We start from the raw sequence: 11,768 nt of genomic DNA, 5'->3' as shown, positions 1-11,768 counted from the left end.
AAAAAAAAAAGGAAAAGATCAGCTGATTCTCTGCTGTACAGTGATGAAGTAAGGAGTGATGGGTGGGTGGCTCTGGAGTCAGGGAAGGCCTCTCTGGATATCAGGGAGCCAGACATGGTGATATCGGGAAGAGTGTTCAGGGAAGAGGGGCCCTGAGAAGGTGAGCATGGCTGGAGCACAGTGGGCAGGGGAGAGTTGGAAGAAATAAAGTCAGAGCAGTGGCAGGGGCTCGATGCCATAGAGCTTTGTGAACTTGGCCAGGATCTGCCTTGTGAGTCCAGGCCTTATTTCCACATATGTAAATGAGATACAAGGAAATAAGGCATTTTCACCATTTTTTTTTAATCACTATACTTGTAGGAATTGGTTGTTAAGACCCTGATTGTAGCAGAACCTCATGTCCTACATGCATATCGAATGTGCAGACCTGGTCAACCTCCAGGAAGTGAAAGTGTCTGCTTCGAAGTCCTGGGATTTGATATTTTGTTGGACAGAAAACTAAAGCCATGGCTTCTGGAGGTAAGACATTTATTTAAGAGGAAAGAGAAATGATCAATGTTCTTCTGTATTAAAACAAACGCTTTTAAAATGTGCCCTTGTCGTAATTGTCTCATTAACCGAACAGAAAGAAGCCTGAATGGAGTATATGGGAGGAAGAGAATGTAAATACAGGGAGTAGAATAGTTCAAAGAATGGATCAATATGTGTTTGATATTACTTTTCTCAAATTAGTACTAAATTTCTAGGTCAGGAATTTTGGATATATGTGTGGATCTGCTTTTACTGATTTGCAATCTACAGCCTCCAGTATTTTCTGAGCCTCGTGGCTTCTACCACTTTCTGACTTCTAGGTGTTGCCTTTTCTCTCTCTCTGTGGGTGCCTGGGCTTCAGGACCACAGCCTCCCTGTCTTCATCATGTCTCCCCTTCATACTCTCCAGGAGAGAGAGGCTCTAAAGGTTTATCAATCAGTATTCAATACCTAACACCCCAGGGTGTATGAATTCTCCTTTATGGCCCCACTGTGCACCAGGGGCTTCCCTCACGTCCAGCCTGTCAACTGTGTGCCTTTGAGTTTGCCACCAGTCCCTAACATAGGCAGAATTGTCATCATTTTTCTTGTAATTATAAAAAGTCACTTAATATTGGGAAAATATAGAATAATATAAAGGAGAAATAAAAATGATTTCTGTTTAAGATTTTTATAACTTTCTTTCTAGTCGTATTTATATTTAAGTCCAGAAGAACCTTAGAAGTCATGTGGTCCAGTGGTACCCTGTTTATCAGTTCTCTCTCAGCTCCTGGATCTGGGGTTGTAGAGTACATAGACATGAAATACGGTGCTTAGGAAACTATCAGGAGAATAGCACATATATCAACACCTAGTGTTTACTAGATTAGTTACATTTTAAGGAACATGTTGCTATAGAAGATATAACAAGAACTGCCTTTCATTTTAAGTTGATTATCTCTTTTTTGTTAATAATACAGAAGTTGACAGTCATACCTGTAATATCAGGGCTTGCAAAAGCAAGTTGAACGAGTGACAGGTAACATCAAAACATTGAAAATATATATTTTAGGAAAGAACACTTTTCCAGTTTGAATGGTTTTGTGTGTGTTTTAATCTACTATGAGCAATTAATGTGTATTATATTTCCAATCAAATGCAGTTCTGTCAGTTCAAATTTTGCTCCTGTATGGGTCCTAGAAATAAGATAAATGTTAGGAATTTTGCTTATCCTTTTGCTTCCTCCATTGATTAGATATCAAAGCACTTGACATGGGCCCTCACCTAAGGCCTGCCATTTTCTTCTTTAGGTTCACTATTTTGTCTGCAGTCATCCTTTCCTGTTCTTAGCTGTATTTTCTTTTCTACCCCTGCTACATGTTTTTTATCCTTGATGGGGAGAGGAAGAAGTGAGGGCACATGCATGAGGTGAAGCTGAAAGGATTGCAGGGAATAATAACTTTCCAGATATTTATTTACTTGTTTTTAAAAGCATTTGCCTAACTGGAGCTTTGCATTAGCTTGGTAAATCAGAAATGACTGAATGACTGAATTCTGAAATTTCTTTACAGGCTCAAAATACCATTGTTTGCATTAATGCTTCTTCACACTTTATTCTCTCTTTCATTATTTCCAGATCAATCAGAAACATTAAAATAAAACTCCGCAATAACCAACAGCTATGGATAATGTACACTTACTAGATTTAAACGGTTAAGAGAATCTTATTTAGGTCTTGCTTCTTTGTAATTTCTTCCAGCTGCATTGTTGTGGTTCTAATATGTTGTTAAAAACCTTTTGGCGCCATCAAGTGGAATAAAGTAGAAGGTGCTTCTGAGAATGTGATAACTCTCAGTTCACTGGAATAATTGCCAGTAATAATTTGTAGCAGCAAATTGCAGAAATTATCAAGCATAGAAAATAATTTTTAGGGAAAAATGTGGAAATTGGCTGGAGTATGAATATACTGATAATACTTTAAGTATCTTTGCAATAATTTTAATAAGTCATTTTGCCAGGTGATGGAGAAACAAGAATAAGGCAGAATACTTGTCTTGGTCTTGTAGGGACTTGGATATGTGTTTTACGATAATAATTGTAAGTATATATAAGGAACAGGGAACCAGCACAAACAATAGAGTGATTAATCTGTGTACATGTGTGTATTTGAGAGTTAAAAAAATCTTTGCAGAAGCAGGAATACCTGAACAGAGTATTTAAGACTATAGAAGGTGGGGTAAGAGCTGAGGGCTTGGAGAGATGGGGATGGGTGGGGGGAAATTACTGGGCAGAGGGAATGGCACTAATTTAGAATCTATTGTGAATACTTTGATACATGTTTGAAATGATGGTGTTTGCTTTGGCAATACAACTATGATTTGGATGGTTAATAAGTAGTATTAATTTAATTTGCTTTCTAATAATTTTCATTTTTGCATGTATTTATAAGCTGCTGAGCTATAAGATGCTAACATCTTCTGGGGTTTGTCTATTTTAGACTGGGGGTAAGAAATAAGAATTAAAGAAGCCATCGACATTACAGAGTAGATTTTTGTAGATTTTGGATGGAGCCCTAATTTTCAGAGTTTCTCCTGTCAGACGTTTATGGTTCCTCTGTTATTTTTTTTTTCTTTACCTTTCTCATAAAACTTAAAAAAATCCAAAATGTTAACTGAAAAAGTTTTTCTACATTTTTACATATTAGTTCAATATGGGTGTATTCTTCATATATCAATTTATTTTCTATGATAGTAGGGGGAAGAATCTGACAGGTAAAAGAGAGGAGTGAGATTATGAAGAATCTAACATAGGTGAGAGAGAGGGGTGAGATTGTGAAGAATCTGACATAGGTAAGAGAGAGAGATGAGATTGTGAAGAATCTGACATAAGAGAGAAGGGTGAGATTGTGAAGAATCTGACATAGGTAAGAGAGAGGGGTCAGATTGTGTTGTAACAGACTTTACTGCCATCCCGGGGGAGGGGTCTGCCTGTAGGAATTCCCGACTGCACTTTTGGAAGGGACACCTAGGGAATTTTATACAGATAGATAACATTTTGGTGAACCACTTAATCATCAGTTCCTAAATGTCTGGTTTATTTTTTAATCCTGTTACATGTAGTAGCAGAACTGTCATTAATTGTATTACAAATTCCAGAGATTTGAGTCATTATGGAATGGTCGAAACTTCTTTTATAGAAAATATATTCCTTTATCCTTTCTCTGTACTCGTAAGAGGAAATTCATAGAGCTTTGAAGTAGCAGATTAATGAACTCCTTTTCTCAAATTTACCTGGAATAACTGGATGTTCTTACAATAACCCTTCCCTTGAGACCACATCACTCAGACAGGAAAATGTTCGTCACTTTCTAAATTAGAAATCAAAGAATAATACAGCATGGCATGTCTCTATCAAAATACAGCTCTATAAAAAGATCATCATGCATCCATCAAAATGATGGCTTGAAAGATTTTTATGATACCTTGTTAAGAGAAAAACTTGGATTCCAAAATAGTATCGTTAATATAGACCTGTATCTGGAAGGTAAAATGAATATTATAAATATGTATGCATAGCAAATATCTGGAAGACCAGTTATCAAGTGGTTAACAATACATTAGGCAGTCAGATTACAGGTGATGTTTATGTGGTTTATTTAGCTTCTATTCACTAATTTTTCTACAGTGATCCTGTGCCACATTTCTATTTAGAGGCATTTGTATTTCTGGATGATTTCCTAAGTATAATGTGGTATACTTTCTTCAGCTGCCAGTTGTAAAATGCATGCCATCACTTATCTCTCGTGGCGATGAATTTGTATAAGGCAACCTTCTTCTATGACTAATAGTATACATGTGTTTTGAGATCCTGTGGGTTTAGTTGCTGGTCATGAAACTAAGCTGCAGTTTTGAACTCAGCAGTGTTCTAACCCACTGACTTCCTGGAGTACTTAATTAAACACCTGCTATTCCTGTTACATTTTCATAATAACAAAACTGAACAACAACAAAGACAGAAATAAAACTCTGGTTCTTGAAGTGGTAGTGTACTGTCTAATGGATTTCAGGGTACATATAGTTACTTCTTATTTTTCATCTTAATGAAATCCTGGCAATGGTGTCTGAAAGTATGACCACCACAAATGGCTCATTTATTCCCGTGAGTCGTTATACAGTTAGAAAAGCTCGTAGAAGTTAGTCTGCAGCTATCCTTAATGATATCTTCTCAGTAATATAGTCAATGCCTTTGGAAATGGAAACCGATGAATTCTTATTTGATTCAGATAGAAAAAAGCAAATTTATTTTTTAGGTAGCAGTAAACCAGTTTATCCAGAAGAACTGAAGCAGGTGAAAAGAGGGCACTGATAGTTCCTGCATTCTAAACACATACATGCCTATAATTATTACCATATTGGTAACATGCATTACTTTTTGTGTATTATTTTTGTTATTATTATTATTATTATTATTTATTATTCAGGACAATAATAATACTTCTCTAAACTTAAAACTTAGAGTTGATAGGGTAATGGGTTGGGGACAGTGGAGAGGATGAAGGGGGCAGGTATACTGACCGAGGATCAGAGCCAAGGCAGCAGGGGGAAGGGAGCTGTGATAATAATCAGTTCCTTGCAACACCCTGACTTAGGGTGATGGGGAAGAGAGCCATGGCAGTAGTAACTGGGCTATCTACCATATGGAGCTTAGAGATTTATCATAGAGTCTTACTGTTGGTTAGGGATCCCATATTAGATTAAGAAATATGTATTGAATGTTTACTGGCCTACCAACATTTGGCAACTTCCATTGTTTTCTTTGTAAATTTTAGATCAATCGAGCTCCAAGCTTTGGAACTGATCAGAAGATTGACTATGATGTAAAAAGGGGAGTGCTGTTAAATGCACTGAAGCTGCTAAACATCAGGTAAAGTGTTTCCTATGTCTTTTGAAATTTTTTCACTACATTTGATATAGAGCAATCATTTATACATGGGATTGACTTGTAATTTTTTTGTATTTTATAGTCTGAATTTCTTGATCCCATTCTTCAAACCCACTTAGTTTTTTCTTTTTAAATATCTTTTCCCCTCCTCTAGCACGCTGTTTTTCTATCTTCTTATTTATTGCTCTGAACTTACAGTAAATATGTTTAAATTACAATGTCGGTATAATTATTTAATATCAAGTATGAAGTTGAATTGGTGGATACTTTAGGAAGCCCTCTAGATTACCTTCCTCACCTTACAAGAAGAAACTAAAGCAGAGAAGTCATTCAGGAAGTAAAAAAAAACCTCATTCATGGATATCCTACCTTGCTGTCCAGTGGTTTTGCCACTAGATCATGCTACCTGCGTAAACAGAAAAGAGAGAGAGTGTAGTAAGAGGTAACCTTCCCATGGAAAAGCATGGGCAGGATTTCCTTCTTCTTTAAGGCTTAATAATATTCTATCGTAGGTATGTACTACATTGCCTATATCCATTAATTCACTGATGAACATGCAGCTTGCTTTCATGTCTTGGCTGTTGTGAATAATGCTGCAATGAACATGGAAGTGCAGATGTCTCTTTGAATCCTAATTTCGACTCCTTTGGATATATACCCAGAAGTGGGATTGTAGGTTCCAGTGTTCATGATCATGAATGGCAGACATTCAGAATGCTGTTACATGGGAAAGCTTTTAGCTCATTGTGAAAAAAATTGTTAGAGTTTAACTGAACTGGTCAATGAAGTAGTGAGTTGTCAGCCATAATAAGTGTTCAGAAGCATTTAGAGTGTTAGATTAAAGGACCTCTCAGGTCATTTAAGATCAGTGATTTTATTATTTCAGTGGATTCTAATTGTTATTTCAAGAACTCTAGAAAAGTTGTGAGATGTTTTCAAGCAATTTATTTATTTTAAATGTTTCCAAGCATTTAGCAGATGCCTGATTGAGGAGTAGCTTTATATGGAAAGCACCATTAAAAAAGAGATCAACATATAAATTTGTTCAGAAATTTTCATAATGGCTCCTTCTTTTGCCCGATCAAAGAATGATATTTCAATTATGATATTTCAACTACTGATATTTTGCCTGATCAAAAAATGATATTTCAATTATGATATTTCAACTACTGATATTTCAATTATGTTAAAAGAAATGAATAGAAAGGAAAGAGATGTAGAATGGGAATTTTTTGTTTATTTAGCTTAAACAAGTACATCAAGTATTTTGTGTTATTCAAGCAATATGCCTATACAATCTTTTTAAATTTACTATTAAAAAATAGTAAATTAAATGCTCAAAGTTAAGTGAACTCAGAGAACAGAATGTCAAAGAAGGCCAGTAAGGATAAATTTTCAAGGGCAGTGTAGCATTAAATGCTGCAACCACCGTACACCTGCAGCTGGTGAACCAGTTCTAAATAAGGGCCAGATTATCTAATCAAATCTAATCTAATCTAACCTAATTAACAAACAGAGTATTTCACACTCATAGGACTCATGGGACTATGACTATCTTTTCTAGACTCTATTTTAATGATTCTATACAGCACTTATGGAGGAACAAAGATTCTTCTTATCAACCCATGAATACACCCACTAAACAGGATTGGATTTCCTTTTTATTATTAAAAAACCCCACTTTTTTACACATATTTTACTATTTATAATTATCTTGACTCATTATTCTTTTAATTGTTCTGCATATAGCCCCATTTATATTCTCTTGTCTCTTGTATAAGTAGGCCTTGCTTTTTTTTTTTTTCCGCATGTCTTTTGACTTGGCCAATGATGGTACCAGTTCAGAACATTATCTATGGATGTTTTTGGTCTTCTTAAAAGTGAGATATACATTTAAACAGTGAGGAATTTCTGTACTTAAAGAGAGTCAGAATTCATCTTTCTTATTTTTCTTAGCATTGTTCTACTAAAAGAATTTAACACAATTTTGGACATTTTGAGCATATGCTAATAAAGCTTATGTTGTAGATGTGCTTTTTCTCTCCAACCACATGGAGAGCTCCACAGGCATATATGTGATAGATTTGTATTTCACTGTGGCTAGGTATGGGATGGGGTACATCAAGGGAACATAAGCAGAACCAAGAACACTAGGAAAATTTTTGCCTCTTTATTACATATTATTGGGTTAATTTTCATATGTACAGTTTTAATTTTGGATAAATTGTACTGCGATTCCAGAAATTCCCTATTTATACTCATTTTAATCAGACTCTTGCAACTTTTTTTTTTTTCATGGCTTATCATTTTGTTTACTCTCTTATGCTCTGTGCTGTTTTACTTGGACATGGCTGATTTTTCTTTTCAATTTGATTTAAGCTCCCCGGAGTCAAGTAGTACATGCTTTGGTATTCTACACAATTCTTAATACAATACTTTACTTGTAGTATGGCTCCATATATAGCTCAAAGTTTGTTTTGTAAACATATACTTTTAGTCTCAAGAAAATCCAGAAGAGTGTAGATTGCTCAGGGTATTCCATCAAAACCCATGGGAATACCCAACCTCATAATGAGAGGTCAGAATTGATCCCCTATGTACTTGGATGGCACAATATAATTTGAGTTCAAATTAAAATAATTTTCTGAAACATTAGGCTTAGGGTCTTCAGAGATAAGAGAACGCAAATAGGGCTATATGCAGAACAATTAAAAGAATAATGAGTCAAGATAATTATAAATAGTAAAATATGTGTAAAAAAGTGGGGTTTTTTAATAATAAAAAGGAAATCCAATCCTGTTTAGTGGGTGTATTCATGGGTTGATAAGAAGAATCTTTGTTCCTCCATAAGTGCTGTATAGAATCATTAAAATAGAGTCTAGAAAAGATAGTCATAGTCCCATGAGTCCTATGAGTGTGAAATACTCTGTTTGTTAATTAGGTTAGATTAGATTAGATTTGATTAGATAATCTGGCCCTTATTTAGAACTGGTTCACCAGCTGCAGGTGTACGGTGTTTGCAGCATTTAATGCTACCCTGCCCTTGAAAATTTATCCTTACTGGCCTTCTTTGACATTCTGTTCTCTGAGTTCACTTAACTTTGAGCATTCCTCTTTGTCCTATGATTTTACTTACTTTCTTCCCCTTACTTGTCATTTTTTCTCTGGATTCTTGCCTCAGCCCTCTTTTCTTCTATGTTAATCTCATTTACTTTTGAGGTATCCTTTATGAGTCAGACACTGGAGTCTCAAATCTATACCTGTATATAGTAAGGTATAGATTGGGGTTCCTCTCCATAGCACTGTCCCACTCTGGAGCCCTAGTCTTGCTGGCAGCTCTCTGCTGACCATGTACACTGGGTGCTTCTGGTCTTATAGGGGCTCAATAAATATGTAGTGAGTGATGAGCTGGCTGGTGAATGATTGGATGAATGTCCTGATGGCACTTTAAATTCAATATGACTAAAGTTAATTTATCTTCTTCTTTAATCATGTTTCTCTTGCTGGGTTTTTTTCCTTTCTTCTGCTAAGGATATCAATTACCGCCAACCCACAAAGACTAAATCTAATCATACATTCTGGCCTATATTGTGTTAGAAACTAGAGATACAAAAATGAGTAAAATTTCCTCTTTAAGTAGCTTCATTTTTAAAAGGGAAGCTATATGCTCATAGAAAAGTACATACAATTATAATCACTTAAACCTAGTTTTCTGTCTCTTTGCTTTGCTAGTTAATGGCAAAACCATCCACATTAATGTCCAGGCTAGAAGCTAGGAGTTATTTTTAACTCCTTCCTTTATTATCAATCAACTGAGTCCTGTCAAATATATGACTGACTCCACTTACTTTCTTAGTCTCAGTTTAAGGACTTCTCATTTCTTTCCTGGAGTAATTTACTGGTTTCCTTCCTTCTTCTAACACTAACCTCCACTTCATTTTCCAGCTTCCATTCTGTTGCTCTCAAAGTCATTCAACAAGTGTTTATTGAGTGTCCACTACCATTGAAGTAGGTACTAGGAATTCAATGTCTCCCATGATTCCTAGGTTTCTGGCATGGATGACTTGTTTGACAATATGTCATTTATTTATATAAAAATCTTAGATGAGAAACATGTTTAGAGGAGTGATAAAGGATGGTAGAAAGAGAAACAATTCAATTTTAAACATGTTAATTTTGAGGAGCATTGAGACCCCAGGCAGAATTGTTATATGAGAAATTTGATATACAGGACCCCAGGAGATAGAGATATCTATTTGGCTGACATCTATGTACAGATTGCCCTTGAATCTAATGGACGAGAGTACACAGTTGGAGCATATATATTGAGAAGTAAAGAGGGGCATGGGCAGAGCCCTGGGGGATGCCAGCATCTGAAGAGATATTTATAAACTTTGAGATACTCATTATATTGTTTCCACAGTATCAGACGAAGTTTAGACATTGCATCAAGGCATTTTTTGATCTTTAAATTGTATACAAGACAGTGTTTGATCAAGTTCTTACATCTCTTGCCAATCTGATCAGTGCTTGTTCTTTTCCCTGCCATGAATTAATTTTTCTAAGAGTCCTTGTGTGGTACTGTTTCACATGTTCATGGTTTTGCATGTCTTCTCGTTTGTTTGTTTGTTTATTTATTCTTTCTTTTTTAAATTAAGCTTATTGGGGTAACATTGGTTAATAGAATTCTATAATTTTCAAGTGTACAGTATAATTTGACATTTATATATTCTCTTATGTGTTCACCACCCAAAATCCAGTTTCCTTCATATTCTCATTTAAATGCACATTTAGCTTTGTCCCTTCAGTGAATGTTAGCTCATTTAAAAAATTTTAGTGAAATAAACAACATAAAATTTACTATCTTAACTATTTTTAAGGGTACAATTCTATGGCGTTAAGTATATGCACATTGTTGTGCAACCATTACCACCATCTTTCTCCAGAACAGGAGCAAAACTGTTCCAACTGAAACTCTGTACTCATTGAACACTGATTCTCTACTGATTGCACCAGCTGCTTGGGAGGGACAAGAGAAGAAAGAGGTTCAGGGGAAACCTGTCTCACAACAGGATTTTTCCTATAAAAATCAGACAGCTGTAACTAAATTTTCATGATTGGGCAAAAATGAGGACTATGCAGATATTTTCAAATAAATAATGATCATTAGGCTAGAATTTCAGTGAGAACTGAAAATATACTGAAGTGTGGTCAGTGTAAGTGAGAATGCTTAAATATAAATGGAATTGGTTGAAGGAGGAGAAAGGAACCAACATTTATTAAGGAGCTATTAATGTTACCACAAGTTAATTTTATTTAAGAACTCTAGGAGGGAACCATTATTGTTATTTAATAGATGGGGAAACAGACTCAGCAGGTAATAGACCTAAGACTGTACAGCTAGTAAGTTGCTATACTGTTTCCATTTTATTTTGTTACCTTTAGAACTTCTATTTACTGTATGGGAACCCTTATTTGATGGATGATTAGATGAATATAATGTATGTGACTATGTATTAACAAACATTGATTCCTATCCTGACTGGGCCTCTCTTTCTGCTAATTCTCCTCACATGGATAAGATCAGAGCTTATTTGAATTCTAGAGTATGGTCTTGTATTTTATATTTTAGGACCAGTGATAAAAGGAGGAACTTGGCCAAACAAAAAGCTGAGGCTCAAAGGAGGCTTTACGGTCAAAATTCAATAAAAAGGCTCTTACCAGGTTCCTCAGACTGGGAACAGCAGAGACATCAGTTGGAGAGGCGGAAAGAAGAGTTGGTATGAAAATTTTAACAACATATCCACAATTTGAATTGCAGAATTCATTTGTCGGGTTTTATTTGTGAAATTTCTTCATTTCTAGAAAGAGAGACTCGCTCAGGTACGAAAGCAGATCTCTAAAGAAGAACATGAAAATCGGCATATGGGGAACTATAGGTAACTATGTTTCCTTTTTATAGACTATAGAAGTGAAGTGTCAAAACAATTAATCTTCATTTTTAACCTTTTTGGCTTGTTTTAAGCACTGTTTAGTTCATTCTGAGAAAGTGCTTTTCATTTGATTTTCTTTCCAGAATGAAAATATCGTCAGCAAATGAGAGAGTTCCTGTTAGCCAGTCTTGAGGGTGATTCTGTGGGGTCATTTAAACCTGATATTATCCTGTGAACTTATTTGGTTATTATAATGTGGAATTTTTAAAAAGTCAGGTTTCAGGTCTCCTAATATTCTTTCTGTGAGTTCGAAGTAGTTTGCTGTACTATGTTTTAAACTCAAATATATCAGGAACCAGGCAAATAATGAAAATGTAGGAAGGA

At 35.3% G+C, this 11,768-nt stretch overlaps 1 protein-coding gene across 2 annotated transcripts in view; it reads left to right on the top strand.

Annotated features, from left to right (window-relative positions):
• Positions 1-11,768, top strand: part of TTLL7 (tubulin tyrosine ligase like 7) — a 146,727-nt gene that overhangs the window by 85,374 nt on the left and 49,585 nt on the right. For both annotated transcript variants that reach the window (XM_006919353.3, XM_025052105.1), the window contains 4 exons: positions 361-519; positions 5,339-5,433; positions 11,084-11,231; positions 11,317-11,390. In XM_006919353.3, the coding sequence (XP_006919415.1) occupies positions 361-519; positions 5,339-5,433; positions 11,084-11,231; positions 11,317-11,390 (476 nt within the window). The remainder of the gene's footprint in view (positions 1-360; positions 520-5,338; positions 5,434-11,083; positions 11,232-11,316; positions 11,391-11,768) is intronic.

Source organism: Pteropus alecto, unplaced genomic scaffold (assembly GCF_000325575.1).
Source record: "Pteropus alecto unplaced genomic scaffold, ASM32557v1 scaffold25, whole genome shotgun sequence".
Taxonomy (NCBI): Eukaryota; Metazoa; Chordata; class Mammalia; order Chiroptera; family Pteropodidae; genus Pteropus; species Pteropus alecto.
Note: the sequence above shows the minus strand (reverse complement) of the source record. Positions and strands in the feature narration are given on the sequence as shown.